Consider the following 27,405-nt stretch of genomic DNA (forward strand, 5'->3'; position numbering starts at 1 on the left):
CTCCTCAAACCCGACTGATGTGAACCCACGGTTAGCCAAGTAAGAAAAAGTAACGCAAAAGTAAAGCAAAAGTAACGTAAGCATTACTTTCCATGAAAAGTAACTAAGTAACGCTATTAGTTACTTTTTGGGGAGTAACTTAATATTGTAATGCATTACTTAACTTAAGCATTACTTAAGTAACTTTCCGCAACACTGGTTGTGCATAATATTGCCGTTGTGATTCCAAATCGAGACTGGACAGGTATTATAGTGGGTATCGTGAAATATCGTTACAACCCTAGAACCGCCCCTTATGATGGTTACATTACAAAGTTACGTAATTTGGCATAAATACAATTTTTATTTAACTGAATAGATTTTATATTGGAAACATTATGCTCTTCTTTATATATATATTTTTTTGTTATTAACCTGTTATTGCATTAACTGGATTCAAACATTTTTTGGAGGACCCTGCAGTAATATCACCACGGACCCCCTGTTGAAGACCCATGCTCTAATTGAAAAAAAAAAACAATCTTTTCTGCTGTTTATTAAATATAAACTTACTAGTGACACATTTAAACACATTTTTAGATTATTTTACTGTGTTTATTACATAAAGGCTGTCAAGAACCACAGACAGTTTGAATGTTTCCTATGTAAGGTATAGAAAAACATATTTAAAAACACGCTTTGGACACATTTGTTTGAAAATGATAAAAATTAATTTTAACTAAAGTTATGCCACTGTAAATCTTTACATATGTGAATTAGTGACTTATGACTTCAAGACAGGAGACGAATAAAAACAGCTTGAGAGAATTCCATAATTTCCCAAAATAGAAATTTGAGGAAAAAAAGCAGGTATTTTCACATCATGTGTCTAAAAAAAAAACATTAAAGTGACAACCTAATTATATACAGACTGGCTAAAAAACTTAATTATGTAAATACTGCAGATTTATGAATGTGTGGGTTTGTATCTGAATATTCATTATTCAATCATGCCCTTTGGAGAAGAAAAAGTCGTAATGAAGTATCCCTTAAGATATACGGTGCATTCTGCTAAATGGAAATCACTGGTTTGACCTTCTGTCGACCTTACCGAAGCCACTGAACCATTATAGCTTTTTATGTGACAAGTGTTTAATGGAAAGTCTTTGGAGAGCTCACATCAGTTTCTAATTCCCTTCTTTTCATGAACATCCTTCCCTCCAACCCCAATTTTATCTCACCGTCTCTGTCTTTCCATTTCTGCTATCTCTATTTTTGCTTCCACCTCTCCAATTCTCCACAGTGTTGCCTATTTCAGTTCAGACAAATATGCCTCCGGTCTGTGTCTCACCCACCATTTCCTCTTGTGTTCAGCATCTGTGTGGGAATATATCATTCTTCAGTGCACAGAAATATGTTTGCAGTTGAAACCGTGCTTACCCTGATTTTACATAAGTTTTCGTATATTTACCCTACTGTATAATTTCATGAGTCAGACAATTACTAAAGTATCAGGCAGGATTTTCACAGACAGGGTCACATATCGTATAAACAACATTATATCATCAATTATAGATTAAACCCATTTTAAAGCCAAACCTATCACAAGTTATTAAAACTACTTACACTATGAACAATTTACAGTTTAACCCCCCCCCACAAAAGCCAGCCTCATAAGAAAAGCATTTAAATATCTGTTAGCACCAAACACTAAAGTAAATAATTTATGCTCTCCCAACGACATACATATAAAATATAGCCAAAGCTAAAGCAAGTGAACAGGCTCGGCTTCTGAAGCCTGAATAATTTAACAGGAGGAACGAGCTGTTAGCTAACACAATCCTCTAATACTTCTCCATCACGACCGTTTGCTGTTCACGACAGCAGCGCTGAGCGGATAGTGTTTTTAACACCATCACTGACCCTATATCAAAGAGACAGTCTCTGAAACACAGATGGAGGCTCGTAGCGCATGCTGTGTCTACACAGAGGCAATCTCATTTGAGGCAGTGAAGGAAATTCCCCTTTTCCATCTCTCAGTTCCCTTTCTCATTCCTCAGGTCCTCGTGCCAATGGGGCAGTAATGGATTTCGGTAAAATTACATTGCAATCTTCCACGTTCGCCTTCATTTTGCTGTGGCAGCAATAAAAAGGCGCAAGGATTATACAGTACAGAGACGGTCGCTTTCTCTGCTGAGTATTTTGAAAGGAGAAATCCATATACAGTATATGGAGTCTAATTTTGGCTCAGCATTATATTGATATAAACCATAGTAGAAATATGCACGTAGATGCCAATGAAAATGGGGTATTGTCATACACATCCGGTTTGATTATATTTTAAATATGATATTGGACAAATCTAATTTTACATTGGGTGGAATTAACGTATCCATGGGTCCAAGGGTCTTATCTAGCAAAGCGATCAATAAAAATAAAAATAACAAATATACACTTTTAAAGCACAACTTCTCGTCTAGATCCAGTCCAGCGCGACCTAATGTAAATCCGTAGTGACTTAGGGAGGTCACGTGTTACATATATAAAACGCACATTTGCGGACCATTGTAAACAATAAACTGAAACAAAGACATTAATTTGTATCATTCGACATACAACAACGTAGGAACGGTCCTCTTTCTCAATACTTGTAAACACTGGGGCGGAGTTTGGCGTTAGTCCTCTGTGACCTCTTGACGTCATGACATATTGCGTGGGGTCACGTTGGCGCATCACGACTGGATCTACATGACGAGAAGTTGTGCTTTAAAAGTGTATATTTGTTATTTTTATTGTCAAAAATGACAATCGTTTTGCTAGATAAGACCCTTATGCCTCGTTTGGGATCATTTATAGTTCTTTGAAAAAAACTATTAAGTGTTGAGTTAAGTATTTAATGTTGGGCTCTATTAAAGTTCATTAAAATGAGAAAAATCCTGCAATGTTTTCCTCAAAAAACATAATTTCTTCTCGACTGAACAAAGAAAGACATCAACATTTTGGATGACATGGTGGTGAGTAAATTATCTGGATTTTTCTTTTAAGAAAATGGAATATTCCTTTAACTGTTTTCAGGCAGGTAACTTACTTTTTTTAAGTTGAAACAACATATCTTTTTTTAAAGTGAAAGTTTGTCCATATTTTTTCTCGGGAGTGGAAAATTAAGTAAATTCGGGAAGATAATCCTATTATTGTGAGCTCGCTTTAAGAGTTGAGTATCTCCTTATGTGTGTGCTTAAAGGCCAGGATTTCAAAAATCCTGTAGCGTGAGCCCAGCCTCAAAAGAAAACTAGTCAATATTAAAATTATTCATAAACTATTTGCAAAATATTAAGATGGATTTCATTTCACATTCAAAGAGTAGATAAATTAGATACTTAAATTGGTACAACTTACTTTTTTCACTTTAAGTTAAATAAACTTACATTTTTAAGTGTTACCAATTGAAATAACTTTTAAATTTGAACCAACAGGGTCTTTTTTACTTTTTACAATGGTACAAAATGGCTCCATTTGAAAAGAAAACTATGTATTTTATAAATATATATCGTTGTCATTTCTGGTGCCATTTTGGAAAATTAGCTCCGCTTAGATCTGGTCTTGTTCTAATTTTAGAAACCTGAGATGAGTTCATATTTTTTCAAGCAGTATCATGACAATCTGGGAGATTAATGTTCATAATGTTCATGCTAGTTGTATCATTATTTTTTTTAAATGTCAGCTGAGTTATAATGAAGGTGTGAGCTATTTGATATAACCTGATGTAAGTGTGTGATAAGTTCTTTTCATTTATTCATCATTATTTATAGCCCTACTGACATGGCACAAGTTCGATATTACAAGAAACCGCCTCAATCCTGTTAAATGAAATGTCCACAATTATAGCATCCGTCCTTATATTTCATTTGCTTAAAAAGATCCGCTGTGTCATGTTGTTGAGTGATTTCTTTCCCAATAGAAAAGCTCCATTGAGATACCTAGTATAATTGTATCACTGTAGGTGTTTATAGACCTGTTCCACAGTTTGGAGAATAGTGTCTGGGACTTAAGTGAACCATTATAAAAAGAGAACATCACAAACAGCAGGTAGCGAATGCAGGGAGGGGAAAAGGGAAACAGTACACCAACTTTTGTTCAGAGAGTTGAAAGACCTCAACAAAACAAGCCCAAAGAAGCTGCAACATTATCGCCGCCCAAAGCAACACAGCATGGAGCTTGCCACCTTTCCAGTAGAGAAATGAAAGTGGGGTACATCAAATCCCAGCGTGAATTAAGGTCGAAAATTAGAGACTTTGTTTTTTGCCGCCACATGTTAGAGTGTTTCTCAGCGATAGCTTTGGGAAATTTGAAATAGGCAACGGGCATATCGCACATTTCAACGTCTCAAAGTCTTACCTTAAACAGTTCATATAGCCAGCGTCTTGAATCATTACATTTAAACCTAGAGATGTCCAAAGCGCAGTGTGTTGCACAAAAATAAAAGAGTGTGGAAACACTCAAAGGCAAAATGTTTTTCCTCAGGTGTGCCATCTTTGTTATGGTGAAAATGGGCTTAGTTCCCCAAGTCTAGTGCTTCACGCCAACAGGAAATCCAAGTCAACACAGACTTTCACCGAGGAGAAAAGAAACAGACGGTAAGCGGGCACGGGAGGCAAATGCAATGTGAGAAGTGGGGGAAATGGGAGAATCAGTGGCCAGGTATCACGTTAGGGATTGTCTCGGAAAAGAAGCCATATGGTGCGACAGTAAAGCGGAACAATGTGGAGGCATGTGCACGGAGCTCAAGGGACTGCAAAAACAATGAACGCAGCAGAGAAGTTTTGAAAAGAGCCACAACCTCTCCAAAACCTCATCTCTCAAATGCAACCACAGAGGGAGACCTCGCATGTGAATCAGAATTACTTTGTTTTAAAGGTGCCAAAGAATGCATTGAAATACTAAATTGTTCTCTGATATTTACATAGAAGGTATGTAACTTTATTAAGTGCAAGAAACTTTTTACATGTCCATTTACAACCCTAGGATTTGTCCTATTTGCAAGGGTCATGAATAATAATGTTAAGCTTTGATCTGATTAGCTTTGCTCTGCTCGGAGGCTCATGCCAGTAGCTTGCATTAGTAAACATGTTGGGGCGTACATCTCGACTGGTCCATCACAGTTGGTTGGCCTGTTTTCCAGCAGTCTTTTGCATGCACGAGGTTTACATAAGAATGAGGAAACAGTTGTGTTTGAGGCTCACAATATGTCATTACCATGTACAGAGCTCTTAAGTAAATACAGTTTTACATTCTATGGCACCTTTAATATTGGACCTTATAGCTTTCATGATGTAATTGGGTTTTGAAAAAGAATGCGCACCTGTCATTGCAATAAAATAAACATCAGAGCCCTTTCAAAAAGATCACCGCACATCTTTTTAGTCATTTGCATACATGAAAAAAATGTCTGAAGGTGTGGTGCATTGTTTCCTTTGGTTAAAAGTTTGTGACTCACTTTCATAGAAATAAAAGCCTGTTATTAAATATGATATAATAATTGTGTAAAGGTAACTTATTTTTCAAGGACTATGAGTTGTTAGTAATTTTCTGTTGAAATAGATTTTTTTTACATTTATTCATTTAGCAGATATTTCTCCTTGAAAAAAGGAAGAGTGTTTTTTTTCATGTTCTTGTTCTGGTCTTCAGAGAGCACAAAGGTCTGGTTGCTGATGTCAACTGGACACCGGCTGGCAGATAGTATCCGTGTTTGCTTTGATAATACCAGACAACAAAAACACGAAACCAATGGTGTAGGTAGAGCGCAGTGAAGAGAGCTGGACGTGTATTGGCTGACTGGAAGGGGATTGTGAATTGAAATCCTTTTCATCCCTTAATTTAGGGACAAATAAAAAGTTCCTGTTTATGCGACTGCAAACCCATGTGACTTTCTTCTTTGCAATGCAAAAAAAGTTTCGAATTAAAAACAGGACATTCAGACTATGAAAGTGCATACAGTAAGTACCAGGGGACCAGTGTTGGGTAAAGTTACTTTTTAAAGTAATGCATTCAAATATTAAGTTACTCCCCCTAAAAGTAACCAACTACGTTACATAGTTAGCCTACTTTTCATGGGAAGTAATAATTCCTTACTTTTAAAGGTATAGCGGAAGATTTTCCCGAATTATTTAAAAGAACCGCCCCTCGATATTTAAAAAAAATGCTCCCGAGAGGGAACGCCTGTTAAACGCGTGCACGAGACAGAGAGAGAGCATGCAGGAGCTCAGTTCTTCTCTTCGCTCTGTTTACAAGTTTCTGTCGGCATGTTTACCGTGTCTGTGCGGTTCGTGACTTGTGCCAGGGCTAGCATCGCAAATCATAGCTTACATCAACTTTTACTAGCAGTGATTTTAAATGGATTTCTCCAAATAGCATCACAAAATGTACCTTTCCAGTAAAAACTTCGCATGGGAAGCCCAACCTGTCCTTTTAGCTCACGCCAGCGTGTGAAATAGTCTCCCATAAACATTCTGGTCTTGTTTCTTTATTTATAGTCCTTTCTCTTCTTGTCATACAATTCGTAGACCTTTTTCTCTTGCAACCCTCAGACATTTTGAAAAAAACACAGTGAGAACACGACCTTCAATGAATGGTTGAAACCGTAGCACAACACACATACACGTGAAAGTGCGCATGTGCAGCAAGCAAACGTAGAGGCGAACACGTACGACGGTTATAAGTCAACATATAATCAGAATGATTGACATCTGGGATGACCAATAACAGTGGTGATCCACCCGGAAAACGAAAATCTTCCGCTATACCTTTAAGTTACTTTTGCGCTACTTTTGTGTTACTTTTTCTTACTTGGCTGAGGCTTGATCTCTTTCAGGCCTTGAAGGTGTTTTTATGACTGAGAAGTTCTGCATTCAGAAATTGCATATTTCCATCGCAAAAATGTTGAGCTCAGGCCTGCCCTCTCCATTTCTGACTTAAACTTTTCCCGCTCAGGCATAGAGCGCATAAATATGGTAACTACGTTCAGTTTAATTCAGTTACATTATTTTTTTTATCGAATTAATTAAACTAAAATAATTTTTTTTAAAGTAACTCAAATATTAATGTGTACATTTATAAAGTAATGCGTTATTTTACTCGTTACTTCAGAAAAGTAATATTATTATGTAATGCACGTTACATGTAATGCATAACCCCCAACACTGAGGGAACAAAATGTGACCACGCTTGTGAAAACCCAACTAAGTAATCTCTTTTACTGTTTTCTTCATAAAATCATCCTACATAATGTAAAGAACAGGAGCGGTAGTTTCGCATACGTCATTTGTGACCTTTCAATGTGATTACATAATACGTGAGGTCACGCTGGCAGTGCATATTTGTCTTTTTCTGGTGAAAATAATGATTGTTTCACTAGATAAGACCCTTATGCTTCGATTGAAATCATTTACAGCCCTTTGTCGCTGCATTGAAACTGTTGGAGAAAAATCCTTGAGAAATTCTTAAAAAAAAAAACTTCTCAACTGAACCAAGTAAAACATAAACATTTTGGATGACGTAGGAGTGATTTTTTATGAAAGTGGAGTATTCCTTTAAGGGCTTAGCAACAGCAATTGGAAATCTTGCTTGAGAGCTGCATGTGGTCCTCTTAAATGTTCTATTGAAGAAAGTAAGTGGTGTGGCTTTGGAAAAAATTACGATGGAAAAATAATAAGTACACATTTTTGGATGAACTACTGGGTGAACGTTAATGAAGATGAGACTTTAAGGAGACCAGAAAGCTCTTTGGTTTTGAAGCCCTGAGGCTACATCAAGCCTGCTAGATGGCACTAAGCCGTCAGTACTGTCTGGATGTGTCGAAACAGAGGGTGAATGTGAGTTGAACACAGGCAGAAATGACGTGACGCAAGTGGGTTTAAGATCTCGTAGCAATTTGTTAATGTGATTTAAGCAGGTTGAAACTATTTTTAATCCGACTTCAGTTTCTGGTGCTGACATAAATCAAGTGTCCATACATGACAGTTGACCTGCATGATGATAGACAGAAAGACAGAGACACTGCCAGAAAAAGGTTTAAAACTGTACTTTCTGTGGGGTGGAACCCTCAAAGGTTCATTTTTGTACCTTTATATACAACACATTGAAATGTAGCTTTTGGGGTTCAATATTATACCCTAAGGACCTACTGTGTACCTTTAACACTTTCCCCGCCTTTGACAAGATAACTCGTCAATTAAGAGAAAATTTTCGGCTTCCCGCAATACCGCTATTATCCACTTACGCAAATTATACAACCCGGACGTAAAGCCTCATGTGAAAGAGAAAGAACTCAGTGTATGTTTAAGGATCGCTCTGAATCTGATCTCTATCAAAAGCCCTTCACAAAAATTGAATAATCTCAGCTTTTTTCTCAAAATTGGGTGTTTTTGAAGAAACCTAAACATATTTGAGAGGTGATAAAAAGAGAACTAATGAAGGTAGGATGAAGCATTTTTAAAGCAGAGCGTCTGTTCTTTCATTTGATAAATTTTATGTTTATATATTTAAAGAAGGACATTTTCTGGAAGGCATTAAACATTTGTGAAAATCATGAGAAATGCTTGCGCTGGCTGGCAACTTTTTTTTAAACGCTGGTGGGGAAAGAGTTAAGGACCAATTTTGTACCAGTTAAATCCTAGTGGTATGAAACATTTATTTGTCCACATTTATAAGTCCACAATACTGTAGTTCTTTAAGGTACAGTAATGTACCCAGAAAGGTAAAATATTGTATTATATTACTGTAAAGGTACAACCGGCAACAGAAAAGTACAGATTTTTTACCTTTTTTTCTGGCAGTGCAAAGATGTCAGCAGGAAGCTGTTAATGACAGTGGGATCATGGGAACCCTGTTGTGGGTTTTACATTTACTGCAGATTTTTACTATGTTTTATCCCAGAGGAATTAAATAATACTAATGAGATCGCTTTGGTATATCAGGTGTTTCTCCTAGACCTCCCCCTATAAGATTAGAGGAAGGGCAAATATTAGCAAAAGTCTGCTACTTTGTAAATTTATTTTTTTAGATAAAGATCTCTGGAATCTCATATGTGTCTTCTCTGGACCTTCGGAGCAGAGGTCAAACTGTGTTCAGAAAGTCTGAAATCAAAAGTCAGAGACCGTTTGCAATATAAATTAGATAAAAAAAAAATCCTTTGGATAATGCTATTAACATACATTTTGTAGTTCTATAAAATAATATCGAATCCACAAACTGTTATTAAAGGTCATGTTCTTTCTTTTTTTAAACCCTAGTTAGTGTGTAATGTTGCTATAATAGCATAAATAATACCTGTAAAATGTTAAAGCCCAACGTTTACTGCCAGGCGATATATTTTCTTTAACAGAATTCACCTTTCAAAGCCTACAGCGAACAACCAGTTTGGACTACAGCCCTCTACTTCCTGTTTTATTGACGTCAATAGAACAGTTTTTTTACTAAACTCCGCCCACAGGAATACGTCAGTCGCCAGCTAAGCTAATGGCAAGCTAAGCTAACGGCAAGCTAAGCTGCTATCCAATCACAACTCACTAAACAAACTACACAATCAGAACTCTTTACGTATTTCTGAAGGAGGGACTTCATAGAACAAGGAAGACATGAGCCTGTTGTGAGGACAGTGAAAACAGCGCTATACAGATAAGCAAATTGTGTGAAAAAAATTCATTTTTTACACATGAAACATGAACATGTTATATTGTGCACTGTAAGCTTCAAAAACACAGAAAGAACGGGACCTTTAAATACTATCTACAATTAATTGAGAGACTCTATCGGACAAAATGTTTTGACCAGAAATTTTACCAACACACCTTTTTTTAAATGCTTGTTATATTAAAGGTACAGTATGGTTTCTTATGGGTTGCATCTAGAGGTAAGATTGAGAACCAACCTCAATTTCAAAATACAAAGAGAAGCTACAGTAGCCCCCACAGGACAAACATGTCACCGTCTGACACAATGCAGGGATGAAACGCGCTCTGTAGAACAGTTTGTCCGTTTAGGGCTACTGTAGAAACATGACAGCAACTTCAATGTAAGGAGGTAATAAAAACATAATAGGTAATAAAAACAATACAGTTAATTATGTAAGGTCTTTATACACGACTGATCATATAGTTATGTATATTATCTTGCATTTCTGTCAAGACATCCTTCTAAAAGTTTCACAATGCACCTTTAATGATGCTTAGATATTATTAGATCATCCTCCAGTACAAGTTAGTGATGTGAACAAACCAACAATTGCGGTTTTGAGTTCTGCATGTCAGGCAGCACTTACATTTCTTTTTAAAAATTGAAAAATGTTTCTACAGAAAGAATGGTTGAGAAAATGGGCCGCTGTTTCCTACAAAGGCCACCGGGGGCAGATAAATATTACAGAAGGGTTTCAGCCGAGCGGCTCTTATAATGTCGAAACTACTGTATAAGCGACGCTTGATACCGTCTGACAGCTGGAACGTGTTGAGTTATAAATAACTAAATGTCTACCGAAAACTCTAGTTCAGGGTCTTTTTGTTCAAAACGCTCCAGTTACAAAACTAGGTAAATCGCGGCATAAACGCATTTATCTTACAGGTACGTGTGTTGTTTGGAAAACGTCACTGTTATCATCAGGACAGTCAGGATGAAATAATCACTTTGGAATAGCACCTCAGTTAATTTTAAATCTCATTGTCGTATCAGTGAAATTCCATCAGGGGACTCGAGCAGACCTGACTTCACACCCAAATGCAAGACTTAAAGTTTAATGATGACTATGAAAATCCATTCTGCTAAGTCTCCGAACCAAAGACAACACAAGGAGAGAGAGAGAAATGGAGATGGAAAACGGAGCGAGTGGAGAAATGACGAATGCACTTGCTGTCGTGTCCAAGGGAAAGGCAGCAAATAAAATTTTCATAATCTAGACTTCCATCAGCTATCTAATCTCAGTACAGAGAGCTATGGGACACAGTCATCGTGTTTTTTACTGTAAAATACAGTCGCACCAGATGCATATCACAATTGTAAGTGTGGTAACACACAGAAAACTGTTAGAAAAAGCAATATCCTCAAAAACACACAACAAACACACACACACATCTCTCTGTAAACTGCATTGATATTTTTTTGGTCAGGATTTAATTTTGTTCTGTACTTTACAGTATTTTATTAAGAATGAAGCAGGTACAAAGAATTATGGTAAAAAAAAAGTCATATCAAACCAGTCCCCTCATAAACTGGCAAAATAAGCAGCGTTTGTTTGCTAAACAATTGCATACAAGCAAATTACAGCTTATTCGTTTTCCCGTGTTTTTTTTTTTTTTTCACACTCTTACTCAGAAAATCTAAGGTTAAAGAAACTCCAGACATCCCAACAGTGAGACATGGTGACATTCACGCACGCTCATCTCGTAAATACGATCATTCTGACATGACTCGAAGGCAGCGACACACACAGACACTTTCAATCTGGAACACCTTTCAATTTCCTCTCAGACACACGGCGAAGACAATACCACACACGCTCACACAATTCCGGCCTCGGGCAGACCAGCGGCGACAGCGTCTCGGCTCTAATAACAAAGCTCATTGAAGCGTAATTGAAAATGACTTTGGAGAATTGCGACATTAAGGGAGCCTGGTGGATATCTGCAGGTGTTGAGAAGAAATGAAAAAAGTGAGAAGAGAGCAGAAGATGAAAGCGACCGAGGGGTTTCCCGACAGACAGCTTAAAAGTGGGCGAAAGCAAAGAATTTAAAGGGACGGAGCGCGGATAAATAAAGAAACAAAGCATTCGCGTCATTTCTGTTGTGCCTCTGAGGTGACCTCGAGAAATGAGACAAATCTTTCAGGGTAAGATATCTTCATTCCTGAAAAAGGGAATGTCGGATATAAATGTTAAATCTGAGCTCTTCACACTGATCGTTCGCTACAAAAAAAGAAACTAAACAGGGATAAAGGAAGAACAAACCATCTGTGAATCTACCATCCAGCTACAGGGCCGTGGGATTCCTTGTCGAGGTGTTTTAAGGTCAATAATGGCAAGGGTTTCCCCACAACTCATTTACCCTGGATCTGTCTTTTTGACCAGAATCCAGCATTTAATCATTCTTGGATAAAAGATAACAATGCTTTCCAGTCTGTTCAGAGATCTTGGCCTCAGTCAAAAGGTTTAACAGAGGATTGACCTACAGCATAAAGCCTGCTACACAGCAGCTTATTCGGTTCAAGAATTGCCCACTTATCTGTGACACAAAATTAAAATGTATTGTGTTATTTAAAATTTAGACCTAGCCGCTGGGTTAAATTAACCCCCAAAAATTTGATTTGACCCAACAATGGGTTAAAACAACCCAGCATTTAGGTCGAAACAACCCAGCAAGGGTTAAATTATTATTATTATTAATTTGGGTTATTAAGCAATAGTAAATGATCAGACTGTGGATTCATGCTAACTTCCTGTTAAATCATGCTAGCTCCATGTTAAATCATGCTAACTTTCATGCGAAATCATGCTAGCTTTATGTTAAATCATGCTAACATCATGTGAGCTTCGTGCTAAATCATGTTAGCTTCATGTTAAATCATGCTAGCATCATGTTATGCTGCGTTCCAGGCAGGCTTTTAAACCCGTGAGTTACGACTTCAAAACCACGTCAAACCCGTGACTTCCCACCCGTGAACTCGTACTAGATCGATGTACTCCCTGTTCAGAGTCGTGAGTCGTGAATTTGAACTCGTGAGTTACGGGTTACCGGTTGCCTGGAACGCAGCATTAGCTTCATGCTAAATCATGCTAGCTTCATGCTAATTCATGGTAACACCATGCTAGCTTCATGTTAAATCATGCTAGCTTCATGCTAAATCATGCTAGCTTCATGCTAAATCATGCTAGCTTCATGTTAAATCATGTTAACCTCATGTTAAATAATGCTAGCTTCATTTAAAATCATGCTAGCATCATGTTAGCTTTGTGCTAAATCATGGCAACTTCATGCTAAATCATGCTAGGTTCATGTAAAATCATGCTAACATCATGCTAGGTTCATGCTAAATCATAAGGGTGGCTATTTGTGTCAGTTCCGCCAGACATGTCCCGAACAGGATTTCGGGTGCGTTCTCCAGAAGTCGCGTTGGTCGACCGCATACGTTATCAAGGTTTAATATTTCGGGTTCAATTTCAGAAAAGCAACTGCTACATTTCAAGGTAAGAATGAAACTTCAATGATTGTATGTCTTAAAAGAAATAAATCTTAATTTTCTAATGTATTAACTGAAATGTGAGAACCTCGATTACGTATGCAGTCGAGCAACGCGACTTCCGGAGAACAAACCCGAAATTCTGTTCGGAACATGTCCAGCGGAACTGGCAAGAATGGCCACACTATAAATCATGCTAGCTGCATGTTAAGTCATGCTAGGATCATGCTGCTAAGTCATGTTAGCATCATGCTAGGTTCATGATAAGTCCTGCTAGGTTCATGCTAAGTCATGTTAGCTTCATGCTAAATCATGTTAGCTTCATGCTAAATCATGCCAGCTTCATGCTAAATCATGTTAGCTTTTAAAACAAAACTATATAAACAAAATCAACTTCTATTTGTCACTTAATACTGTAATGAAGAACTGTCATAAAGACTAAAAAGAAAACTGAGAAAACAAATTGAAACTGTACTTGGCACTTCAAAACATGCCATTTGCCAGCAATGCATTACTAAAATTGTTTTGCAGCTTAGATTTCATAAACTGTATTACATCAAAATATTAGGGCGTCACGATTGAAAAACAGTGACGTGAGTTCCAGCTCTGCACAAATCTCAGGAGATTTCTGTAAAATTGGATTGTGCAGGCCTACTTAGTATTTCTAAGTTTAAAACAAATCCAGACGATCTTTACAATGGAAAAAACAAGACTACAACTAAACTATAAACAACGATGACATCTTCAACCTCACATCTCGCGAAGCCTGCAGCAATCCTCTGTAGACCTTCCTTTTGTCTCCTTGATCTTCATGAAAGCTTTTATGTTCAGAAATGAATGTTTAAAATCAAAATATGACATTTCCGCAAGGAGCTATTATTTTTGCATGAGGGCAGAGACATCTCTAGGTTGCAGCCACACACACACATTGGACATGGTAGCTAAGGAATGAATGCTGGCCAGACACGGAGATCAGGCTGCGGCCAATTCAGGATCATCTCCCGCATGACAACATCCAAAGGACAGAGCTGGGGGAGAGAGAGAGAGGATGAGCTGCCTGTTTCTGGTGTAATCTGTTTCTAGTTTAAAAGAGTGTGTTTACAGCGTTATTGTTAAGCTCAGCTTACATGAAAAGTAGATCTACTAAATAGTGTGCAGAGAGGAGAACAGAATAGAGGAAGAAGAGAGCAGAGGAGATGTGATGTGAAAGGAGACCGAGATGGGCAGAGAAGAGGAGAAAAGAGCAGAATAAAGGAAATACTGAAGTCACCTGATCCACAAATACACTCCTTTTCGCATGCACAATTATTATATTTGAATACATTTTTTTTTCACATACATGATAAACATTTATTTAAATTCTGAATTTCACATAATCAAATCTCAAGACATTTGCTCAAATGCAGCATCAAGTTCACAGATAAATGTGCATGTATGTGTTCATTATTTTGAGTCTAATTTCAACCCATAAACGTATATAACCTCCTAAGACCTGAACTTTTTTTTAAGCAGTATAATTGTCCACATTTGTGTACAACAGGTTCAAGTTACACAGAATTAAGTATTATGGTGCAAACAGCAATGTGGACGTATGTGGACATTCAGACAACAACTGAGATGGAATTGTGTACAAAAGTTAATAGGTGTATACATTTAAACAGGCTTTGCGCAAAACAAACAAGTGTTTATTTGGATAAATGGATACTAAGAGATGTGATACTCATGCATTATGCACAGTAATAATACTGTGAACTACAGCATTTGTTGTTGTAGGCCTAGTGTTTGCTAAAGATTGCACTTATTGTTGTGTTTGTTGTCTTTCATTTATTTGTCATGTGGTTTGTAAGTAATCCAGAATGCATCGTATTATTTATATATCGTCTGTTAAACATTGAGGCCTGTACTTTTCTGAACAGATAAAAAACATGTTTCCTATTGTACTCCACTGTAAAAAATTTGGTTCAATTTAAAGTTACCTGGCTGCCATACATTTTTTTTATTAATTTAACTTATTAGTTGACACATACACATTAGTTTTACATACCTTTTTTGAGTTAACTAAGTTAGGAATCATTTAACGAATGTTTATACACATTTCCTTTCATTTTAACTTAAAAAATAAATGTAAAAGGCATCATTAGTTTCGTCTTCGTTCATCACTTGAAAGGCACTTGTGGTCACTTTATCAGAAGGTTGTTTCTGTGTGCTGCCTTCAGAAATGTTAAGCAATAATGGATATTTTATTGGATTTCAGACAGAAATTTAAATAAAGCTCACTGATGATTGCAGGTTCAGTAAGTGAGAGATTTTCTTGCATAGGAATCATTTACATATTGACATTCAAGCAAAGCAATGAAGTGTAATTTTACTATCAACTTATTATAAAATAGTTATTTTTTTCCAGAATCACTGGTGTCCCCCCAGCCCGGGGCCCCTGGGCTTAAGCCCAGTTAAGCCCGTGCATTAATGTGGCCCTGGTAATTTTACAAGGCCCCCTTTAGCCTATAAAATATGCTGGGTATGCCTTTTAACACATAAGTCATATATATATATATATATATATAAAACCTGTAAAACCTAAAAGTCAACTCAACTCAAACCATTTAAGTAAACCGGTTGCATTAGTTTTAAAACACATACATTTGAGTACTGTGACTTAAACAAATTGAGTCATATGCAGTTATGCACTTTTATTTAAGTTCACACTACTACACACATCACTCAAGTTCACAGTCCTTAAATTTATGTGTTTTAAAACTTAAATGGTCTAATGCAACTGATTTACTCAAATGGTTTGAGTTAATTTAACTGTTAGGTTTTACAGTGTGTGTGTATATATATATATATATATATATATATATATATATATATATATATATATATATATATATATATATATATATATATATATATATATATATATTGACCATTAAACTGTATAGTTAATTTTTACTTTGTACCCTATTTTTCCTTACATAATACAAAAATAAAAACCAATAATTCATGCCCAAATTTTGAATTTTTTTTTTTTTTTGCAAATAATTTCTGTATTCTGTCACATCGAGGTTTTAAAGGCAGAATAGAAGGGCAGACTTCAATATTAGGACTCTGTTATTTCATAGCTTTCCTGTCTCACAATGTTTCTTAGGCTTTCAAGGAGTGTTTGATAGCAAGGCGCTCATATTCTCCTTAAAACTAGCTGTAGTGTTTCAAAAGAAGCGAGAGGATCGTCGGTGCTCGAGACGTAGCGCTCTCGGCGAAAAGCCATCCTCCGAGCGAAACCACGAGTTATCATCTTCTTCCTTCAATCTTTATTCCTGTGTTGTTTTTCCAGTTGTCTGTTTCTTTCTCCACCAATTAGTGGCTTTAGATTCAATCAACCTGAACTTGTAGCTGTAGTGAGACGTACTGTTGAAAAACTCCTTTGGAAAGTTTCCTTTTCCATGGTAAGGGTGTTAAATCTATCTCCGAGTCTCCAAGTCGCAGTTTTGAAACTGTGAAGATTTCTTCACAAAAACACTTTAATTTAGTGTTTCTATTTAAAGTCCATTACCATTTTCCAGGTTTGTTTTGGTTGTGTAAATCAGTGTTAAATGTGCCATTACGGTAAGGCATTGGATGTTCATTGTTTTACTTATTTATAGTTGTACCCTTGTAATTAATGTTAATTTGGTTTAAGTTTTGTTAATGAGCTTTACTTTAAGTGAAAATTAATTTAGGTAATACAGATTTTTTTATTAGCATGTTTGCTAAGTCAAGCATCACTATTGTTATAGCTCATGGTTAATGAGAATAAATCATCCGAACAAATTGCTATACCTCTAAATTAGATGTTAAAACTCACCCTCCACGTTTGTGTACAAAACCACTTTTACAAATATCTGGAGTTTTAAGCATGATTCGGTGTTTGTCTTTCACAATATATTTACTATAACAAGAACCTTGAACAATTAGCCTAACACAATACTTGCTGATCCAATGACATTGAGTAAAAGTCAGGACTATATGTCTGGCTGACCAATGGGATGCTGAAATCTTTTCTTCTGCAATTCTGTCACATTTGTGACACAACAATATTAAGCTTAACAAATACAATGTGTAATTACATGTACACAAGCTATTGATTTGATATACTGTAAAAAGTGAAAGTTAGATCTACTTAAAAAATTACTTCAAATTCATAACACCCCAAAATTTCTCACTTAAATTTGAGTTTAGTGAATTTTTTTCTTTCCAATCAAAGTATTTATTTAAGTTAACCTAACTTACAACAGAAGGGGAGAGTGGGGTACGTTGTCACACTGTTCATAACTCCAACACTAGAGGCACTATCTCAAAAATCAAATAGCCACTTTGTGCCAACAGAGATTCTAGGTGTGTTCGACTTCATGCGGCGCTGCGCAGACCGATCGGCGGCTGACTTGAAGCAGTGCATTCCGGTTAGCATTTCCTAAAGAGGAGCTCCACGGGCTGTAATGACGACACAGCTGTTTCACGATTGGTCGTATTCACCACATGACAACAATCACGTGTGTTTCGTGTTTATTTTCACGCCCTTAGTTCCACAAATGCTCACAAGTCTGTATTTTTATAACAGTTAAAGCTCTTTGCATGTAGTCATGTTGTTATATTGTGTCATGTTCATCAAAATAAAATGGATAAAAAACGTAGACCCCACTACATTTTTTATTCATTTAATCCTCTTCGCCCCTTCGGGAGCATAGGGCCTCTGTGAAGTGTCTCCACCGTTTCCGGTCATGTGTGGTCTTCTTCACCTCCTGCCATGAGGTGTTGGCTCTAGTCAGGTCTTTGATGACCCCTCTCCTCCAAGACAGCCGCGGTCTTCCCCTCCTCCTCTTCCCTTGAGGGTTCCACTCCAGAGCGGCTCTCGTAATGGATGCAGGCGGCTTCCTTAAAGTGTGGCCTATCCATCGCCACTTTCTTCTTCTGATGGTGATTTCCACTGGTTCCTGGCCTACTTTCTCCAGTAGGTCTTGGTTACTAATCTTCCTGGGCCACCAGATTCCAAGGATGAAGCGTAGTCTTGAGTTAATGAAAGTTTGGAGTTTCTTGATATTAAGTTGTGTCAGGCCCCATGTTTCACATCCGTATAGCAGGATGGATTTCACACTTGATTCAAGTATTCGCAGCTTGGTTTTGAGGGAGATGCTCCTGGCCCTCCAGACTGGTTTTAGCTGGGCAAAGGCAGCCTTTGCTTTTCCTATTCGAGCCTCGACATCCTTGGTTGCCCCTCCATCATTGCTAATGACACTCCCCAGGTACGTAAATTCCTTCACTGTCTCCAGCTCTATTCCTCTGCAGCACACAGGTTTGGCCTTCCCAGTTGTTTTGACCCTCATCTCTTTTGTTTTTGTTGCATTTATTACCAGCCCCACTTGACTCGAGATGCGCTCTAATTTCTGCATTTTCTCTTTCATTTGGCTGATGCTATGGCTCAGGAGGGCGAGATCGTCTGCGAAATCTAGGTCATCTAACATGTCCCTCAATGTCCACTGTATCCCTGTCCTTCCTTCTTTAGTGGTCTCCCTCATCACCCAGTCGAGTGCGGTTATGAACAGCAGCGGGCTTAGGAGGCACCCCTGTCGCACTCCAGTGGACATGTTGAAGGGCTCTGTCAAGTCTCCTTCATGGGATACTTGTGCTTGAAAGTTAGTATAGAAAACTTTAATCATGTTGATAATCTTTATGTGGATTCCGTAGTGGGCCAGGATTTTCCACAGTATGGTCCTGTCGACTGAATCGAAAGCTTTCTCATAGTCAACAAAAATAGCATACAATTGTGAGTTAAGTTCTGTAGATTGTTCCAATATAATTCTCAGGGTTGCAATCTGGTCACTACATGATCTGTTTGGGCGGAAGCCTGCTTGGTTGTCTCTAAACTTGGGTTCCATGGCGTTTGTTATCCGGTTAAGGATTATTTTGCAGAGTACCTTGCTGGCAACTGAGAGGAGCGTTATGCCACGCCAGTTTTTACACTGGCTCAGGTCTCCTTTCTTTGGTAATTTTATGATGGTACCTTTCCTCCAATCTATCGGTATCTTTTCTTCTTGCCATATTCTATTTAGGAGAGGGTGGAGGGCTTCAACAGACAGACTGCCTGCCTCTTTCCAAGCTTCTGGGGGTATCCCATCAGGTCCTGCAGCTTTACCATTCTTGAGTGATCTAATAGCTTTATGAATCTCTGCCTTGCTTGGTGGTTCGATTTGTATGTCAAGCATTTCCGTTTGAGGTTCAATTTCCGGTGGATCTGATGGCGGTAAACGGTTGAGGATCTCTTTGAAGTGTTCTCTCCAGCGTTCCATTTGTTGTTCCTTTGTTGCAAGCAATTTGCCCTCTTTGTCTTTTACCGGCTTGTTTATTTGTCTCCTTCTGCCACCCAAGGTTTTTGTAATTTTGTAAAGGGTTTTCATGTCATGCTTTGAAGCGGCCTCCTCCGCCTCGGTGGCCAAACTCAAGATCCACTTCCTTTTGTCTCTCCTACAGTTTCTCTTCACTTTCCGATCTGCTTCATTGTACAGCTTCATGGCATTAGCCTTCTGATTTCTGGTTCTGCTGTTGTCTATATTTGCTTTCAGGCTGCGTCTTTCCTTCACTTTTTCCCATGTGTCTTGACTCATCCACTCCTTCTTCTCTCTCTTAATCTTTCCCAGAACATCTTCACATGTACTTGTGTATGCTTTTTTGATGATAGACCATTCCGTTTCAATTCCTTCATCATCACCTTTCTCCTCTTCTTCATCTGAGTTGTAACGTAGAGCATCATAGCGGTTTGCCAAGGTGAGTAAGAACTCTTGTTTTGTTTCCGGGTTTTTCAGCTTCTCTACATTAAACTTTGTTGTCTTCCATATTTTCTTCCTACAGGCTGCGAGGCGTATCCTGCAGGTGGCCAAGAGTAGATGGTGGTCTGAGCCAACATCAGCGCTTCTCTTTATTCTGCAGTCTTGAAGGGTTCCACGCCATCTTCTAGAAATGGCTATGTGGTCTATCTGGTTCTCAACAGATCCATCAGGTGATCGCCAGGTCACTTTGTGGCTCTCTTTATGTGGAAACAAGGTGCCGCCTATTACCAGGTCGTTCATGGCACAGAAGTCGACAAAGAGCTCTCCGTTGTGGTTCATGGTTCCAACACCATGCCTCCCCATCACTCTCTCATTACCACTATCTGCTGATCCCACTTTAGCATTCATGTCACCCATGAGGATGGTGGTGTCCCTCTTCTTGCGTTTGGCCATGGTTGCTTGCAGTTGTTCATAGAACAATTCCTTATCTGCTTCACTTGCATCATTGGTAGGGGCATATGCCTGTATGATGGTTGTGTCTTGACAGCGGGATGTAAACCTCGCCATGATGATTCTCTCTGAGATGGGTTCCCATTCCTTCAGACTCCGTGCACTTATCTTTGACATGATGATTCCTACTCCTCTTACATGTGTTGGGTGATCTTCTGGGAGGCCAGAGTAAATGACCCCACTACATTGGTATTTAAATAATATATGCTTATGTTAAACTTTATTCTTGTAAAAACAGATGCTGTAAGCCTCTTCAGTTCCACTCATGCTCATACACGGACATTCAAAACAGTATAATTCACTTTTTATGTTGTTTACATCCATGTTTAATGCCATTAAGCAAGCAAACGGCACGTGATCAGCCATGCTTGACGTAAATGCCGCAAACTACTGGAACCACAGTGTGTCCAACTTCTCGTCTCCTTTTTCTGCTCCTCCCTGCCTGCACCTCTCCACAGCCGATGTCGAACACACCTGATGTTTTTTGTGGGCAGAGCCCAACTGGTGGCAGAAAGTGACAGCCTTGCAATAACGGTGTGAAGTGTGTCGAAGTCTGTTTGCCCTATGTTTATCTTTAGTGTAATGTTTCTTATAGCGTTTTCACCACCTTACATTTATTTTTTAGATACATTAAAAGTTTCAATGACTTGTAATGTATGTAATGTATATGTATTGCTCTTTATTTGTAAATCAATTATTTTTACAGTATAAATCGTTAAAGTACATATAAAATCATGCAGGGGCATCAGTTTGTGTTGAAAAGTGGTGGGGACAAAAGATCAGATCAAAAAACATTACAGCAGGACAGGAAAAATATTGAATAACGGCGCATCAAAAACCCTCAACAATTTCGACTGCACATGTAACAGTCCCTACAACACCAGCTCAACCGAACAGTGCCAAAGCACCATACTGTAGAAAACAGCAGCACGTTAAGTCAATGATTACAATGAAATTCATTATATATGTAAAAGAAAACACACAAAAGTCACAACACAACATATGTGACCCTGGACCACAAAACCAGTCGTACACAGCAAAAAATGTTTTTTTATATTTTTGTCTCGATTTCAGTAAAAACAGTGCTTTAATTGGGCCGGAACGCCCCGGTACTCAGTACCGCCACTTCTAAAAATAGCTCTTGAGCGTACCACCACCTCTCCGTGCGCCCAGAACGTGCTTTTAGCGTACCGGAACGCTCATTTGCACATCTGTTTAAAAATCAGAGGTTTAATTTAATCCTTTGGCTGCGCTGCCGCTTTTCAGAGTGCCCTTAATGTACGCTTCTTAATTCGTCCCACCGCGAGCAGAGACTACATTACCCATACACCCTTGCGTTTACAAGTTAAAAGCGCATGCGTCCGTCAGTCAGTGTCAACGTGCTCTGTAGAGGTGGATGTTTGTGTGTGAAACGCGCAACCATAGCTGCTCGGTTAAAATGAAAATACAATGAACACGTAATATGCCCTCCTTGTTTTAGACTCTGAGTAGAAAAGAACACAGTCAGAATCAGAGGACTCGCTGACATCCCACCAAGCCAGAATGATAGCTGCAGGTCAGTCGCAAGCCTTGAAGGTACGTGATAATCTCCGTTGTAGCGGCTGTCAGTTTGGTTCCCCTCGACGCAACTTCGGATTTCCTCAGGCGATGTGCAGAAAACATTCTTGAAATTGTAATATACATTTAGTTTAATTGCTAAACTACAAGTAAACGAAATTTCAATGAATTTGAACGACGTGCACAGTAGTTTTACCACCCGCAAAATGGAAAACAGTGGGACAAAATAAATGACTTTAGAGTTTCAAATGGCCAGTATTTTGTTATTCTTTACCCATAGACATGGTCTTGGTGTCATTTTAAATTTTTTTTTTCAAGCTCTTTCTATCTGAACAACTAGTTTTAGCATTTAACCATGCTGACAATTTTACTCACATACTGTATCTACCTTTTGCACATTTTATTTATGTTCAAAAGCTCTTTCTACAGTAGCTCTTTCTAATGGTATTTTTTCAAAATCCTTTTGCACATTTTATTTATGTTCAGTAGCTATTTCTAGCTCAAGCAAATCCACAAATTTATAAAAGGATTTATTATTTTTTACAAGGTCGTCTGTTGACTGCTGAATATAAAACCCCTTGAATATAGGAGTCGAGTCAGCAAAAAAAAAAAAAAAAAAGAGTACCGGCACCTCTTTTGGGCCACTTAAAGCACTCAGTAAAAATATGTAAAAAATCTTAAATTAAGATGCTTTTTCATGATGAGCAAAAAAGTTTTTAGACAAAAAATAGCAAATGTAGTGATTTTGTGCATAAAACAAGCAAAAAAATCTGCCAATGGAGTAAGCAAAAAAATCTTGAACATTTTTCTTAAACACTAAATTCGAGAAAAATTCAAGAAAAAATGGCTTAACCCATTGGCAGATTTATTTATTTTTGCTTGTTTTATGCACAAAATCACTTAAATTTGATGTTTTTGGTCTAAAAACTAGATTTTTGCTCATCAAGAAAAAGCATCTTAATTTAAGAATTTTTTGATATTTTTATTGAAAACAAGACAAAAATACTAACAATTTTTTTCTTGAAAATCTGAATTTCTTTCATAGTATTTTTGTCTTGTTTTTAGTAGAAATATCAAAAAATACTTAAATCAAGATGTATTTTCTTGATGAGCAAAATGACGTAAGAAAATAAGTCTAGTTTTTAGACAAAAACTATACAATTTAAGTGAATTTGTGCTTAAAACAAGCAAAAATATCTGCCAATCGGGTGAGAAAATTTTGCTTAAATTAAGTGTTATTTTTAGAATTTTTCTCACCCCATTGGCAGATATTTTTGCTTGTTTTAATCACAAATTCACTTAAATTGTATAGTTTTTGTCTAAAAACTAGACTTATTTTCTTACGTCATTTTGCTCATCAAGAAAAAGCATCTTGATGTAAGATTTTTTAGATATTTCTACTGAAAACAAGACAGTGCAGTGTAAGTCGTTGATTTTCAGAACATTTTAACCAAATGTGCCAATTTAACCAAAAAACCAAAAAGTGGTGGGGACAAAATCAGCCATTTTAAAACGTGGTGGGGACATGTCCCCAGCGTCCCCAGTGTAAATGACACCTATGAAATCATGTATTCTATATAATATCATTTATTCAATATTTCATTATTGTCCTGTTTTCTATATTTTTTTTTCCTTATATGTATAGCCTATGTGTATATCATATATGTATCATAAAACTATTATGTTTGCACACAAATTAATTTATATATGCCTGTTTATATATGAATAACACTTTACATCTTGTGTGTGTGTGCTATATTTATATATTTATTATAAATATAACGAGTTATATTGATCGTTTCACTCGTGTCTAATTCATTTCCACAGTTTTTCTGCCACCACATTGCGCACACAGCTTGCAGTGACGTAACTGTGACGTCTGCTCGCAAAAGGTCTATAGTCAACTTCACATGTGTTCACATGTGGTCAAGATTATCTATTCTGAAGAAAAAATGTGCACTTTATATCTTATCTAATACAACTTTGTTAGGTTTGTATGTATTTTTTTTATTTATTTAACACAAAATAGAGTAGACAATAACGTGTCTTTTAATACTTTAGCTGCCGTGCTATGTTGAGCTTACCCTGAGATTTAGCTAACATTAGCACACATGACAGTTTGGAACAAGTTGTCTAAATGACTTTGGGGCAAGTCATCACATGCTTTTCACGCTGAAAAAGTTAACCCCGGGTTGTTCTAAACCCGGGAACCCTGGGTTATCTGTTTCACATGTCACACTTGAACTTAACCAGGGGTTAATAGATAAACCTGGGTATTGAAAATCTGACATTTCACACTATGCATTCCTAAATCCTAGGTCAGGTGTCTCCAACCCAGCACCTTCACACCTGTCTGTAATTATCAAGCAATCCTAAACACCTTGATTAGCTGTTTGAGCTGTGTTTAATTGGGGTCATAACATTCTAACTCTGCTTCGTTTCACATTGCGTTCGTTTAGCACTGCAATGCAGGGTTAACCCCACAAAAGCAGCATTAGCAGGGTTTCATAACCCTGGGTTAAATTCAGGGATAACCCAGCTTCTAAATTACAAATGTGAAAAGATCCTTAACCTAGGGTTAAAAGCAGGGTTTAGAACGCAGATAACCCAGGGTTAAGCGCAGTGTGAAAAGCCCTAGAGTTAATATTTCCAGTTATGATTTGAATTAAAAAATGTAAATTAATAATCACTATAATGTAGTCAGATAATCTAGTGTGACAATTTACCTGCCAATGGGTCAAATTAAGATAATTTACCTTAATGAGATAAAATATGAAAATGTAATGAATACAAAATATGTGCCCAAGACTTCCTTCTTTCTTTGGTATGAGATTGTGATGTACTGTATGGTGCTCAGTAAATATTAGACAGTGTGAAAAGTGTGACAACTTACCCCGCTCTCCCTCACTTATGTCATTAAATTATTTGTAAGAAACGCAAACCTTCAAATATGCATTTGTTTATATCATTTGTCAATAAAATCTCATACTGTGTCATTAATTATGCATTTATATTGAATTTATTTATTTAGATTGCACCTGTCAAGATGACTCACAGTACCTGGATGAGGCTGCGTTATTCATTTCATCTGGATGTTAGTTGGGAATAACAAACCTCGGATTTATGCCACTGACCAATCAGAATCAAGCATTCCAGAACACTACCAAGAAACACCTAGCAACACCATAGCAACCAACCAAAAATAAACACAAGAAAGCCTACTCAGAGTATTTAACCAAACACATAAATAGCCACCCACACCATGAGAATTTTTATTAAAAAAAAAATTGTCATCACCATGTGCACTTTGCTGTTTTACACCATTTACATTATACCATGTTTATGCTACATTACATTGCATTACATTATTCATTATACCATTTTAATTATACATCTATCTTTAATTATAAATCAATTTCAACACATGTACTCACAGGTACAAATAACTACCTACCCGCAGAACCCAGTGTCTCTATGGAGGTCAAATATAACATTATTATTAAATTTGCATTCAGCTACAAAATGTCTATGGCAGCTGTACACGTATTCAGTGCATATACATACAGTTCTGTAAAAGAATCGCTGTTAATGTAAAACCAATTTTCCTTCTATTAAACATGCCGTGCAACAACAGATATGAACTTAAAAACACATCCTGCATTTCACATTGAGAAAACACAATCAATTCAACAGATATAAGCTCTGCTGACAAGCAAAATATGACACGTGTCATTATAATACACAAACAGAGCTGTGATAAAAGGAAAACAAGCCTTAAAAACTGTAATCTTTCCAATGAGAAAGAATATCTGTCAACCATATGACTCATTCAGACTCTCTCCCTCAACGAAATGCCCTTGGGGCCAGTTAAAACAGGACCGAATGTGGTCTCACTCCACTTTCTGCCACATCTGCCGCGCTGATGGGTTTTTAATTTGATTACAGCAAAACATAACAAGCGCCTCCGAGCCAACAACTCAAACTAGAAACTTCTCAAGTCGTAGCGAGCGGGCGCCGAAGGCGGAGATGATAATCTCAATTTATTATTATGACAGACGCCAAATTAGAGCCGGCTCCAGGATATAAGGGGAAGTCCCGGCGGAGTGTAATTAAAAAGGTAAGAATATCAATACGAAAAAATTGAGTGTGGTAAATGACCTTCTGAATAATAATCGTTAGTGATTTATGAACGTAGTCAAAAAGCGTAAGGAGGGGGTGAAGGAAAGCCCACAGATTTTTCATAAATCTTATATATATTAAATCCGGAGCCGTAACTCTGAGGTTTATGAGCAAAAAAGTAGTAGGGAATAAAATATAGCTCGAATAATCTGTGGGTTCTGATCTGACTCGCATGTAAAACAAAGACCATAATCACACCGGTTATATGCATGACCCAGATTCATCACCTAAGCCATTTGCTGTGTTTTTAAAGGATGCTCCTCCCATCCTAAAGAAAGCATTTGCATTAAATGTTTTTTAGCAGCATCTAGTGGTGAGATTGCAAATTGCAACCAACAGCTCAGTCCACAGCTCAGCCCTCAATTTCGAAATGCATAGAGAAGCTACGTTAGCTGCCACAGGACAATCGTCTAATTTGCATAGTACCCCACGGTTTGTTTTGGGTTGGGTCAGCTTACTTTTGGGGGCTTTTCCACTGGGTGCAGTATGTACAGTAGTACCTGATCCTTTTTTTTTGCTTCCACCTCGGTTGGGGTTCCAAGTGAACCGAGCTGATACAGAAACGTGATCCAAAAACACTGTAGATCACTGATTGGTCTGAGAGAATCGGCACTACCAGCGTCATCGCTATAATGTAAAAGATTAGCTTTACCTTCATGCTAGCTTGCGCTGTCTGGAGTAAACTTGTTGTCATCTGTGCTTTGCTGTAAGTTCCCAAACTCCCTTTTAGCCTGTGTTGTTTTCGTCAACGATGACGATAACGAAATTATTTCGTTGACGCACCTATTTTTTATGATGCTAACGCGACGATGACTAGCTAGAAATGTCTCTAAGGTGACGAAAAAATGACGAGATACTTTCGAGTTTTCGTTGACGAGACGAGAAGGAACGAAAATCATTCTAAGTCTGACGTTCACAATTCATGTCATCTCTGCCTATTTTGCATGAAATCTGTCTGTTTTTAGCTAAAAAGTATCAGCAATGCTGCCTGCCGCTTCCTATCCTTGTTTTGGGTCAACACAGTCTCACTCACGCCCACCACCCGACTGCCGTCATGCCGCGCACGCGCACCAGATTTCACACAACAACACACGTGCGGCTGTGGCGAGTTCGAAGGACCGTGGCGGTGACGCCAATAAACAGAAACGACGAGATGATTTAT

At 37.7% G+C, this 27,405-nt stretch overlaps 2 protein-coding genes across 2 annotated transcripts in view; both read right to left on the reverse strand.

Annotated features, from left to right (window-relative positions):
• Positions 1-27,405, reverse strand: part of sorcs3a (sortilin related VPS10 domain containing receptor 3a) — a 184,588-nt gene that overhangs the window by 149,466 nt on the left and 7,717 nt on the right. The gene's annotated exons all lie outside the window — the stretch shown is intronic.
• On the reverse strand, positions 17,891-22,169 carry LOC141282098 (uncharacterized). Its single transcript, XM_073814603.1, has 3 exons — positions 22,041-22,169; positions 20,899-21,008; positions 17,891-20,688 (listed from the first exon to the last, which is right to left on the reverse strand). Exons 1-3 carry the CDS (start codon positions 22,167-22,169, stop codon positions 17,892-17,894), a joined length of 3,036 nt encoding a protein of 1,011 aa, XP_073670704.1. The 3' UTR covers position 17,891.

The sequence above is a fragment of the Paramisgurnus dabryanus genome, chromosome 4, assembly GCF_030506205.2.
Source record: "Paramisgurnus dabryanus chromosome 4, PD_genome_1.1, whole genome shotgun sequence".
NCBI classification, from domain to species: Eukaryota; Metazoa; Chordata; class Actinopteri; order Cypriniformes; family Cobitidae; genus Paramisgurnus; species Paramisgurnus dabryanus.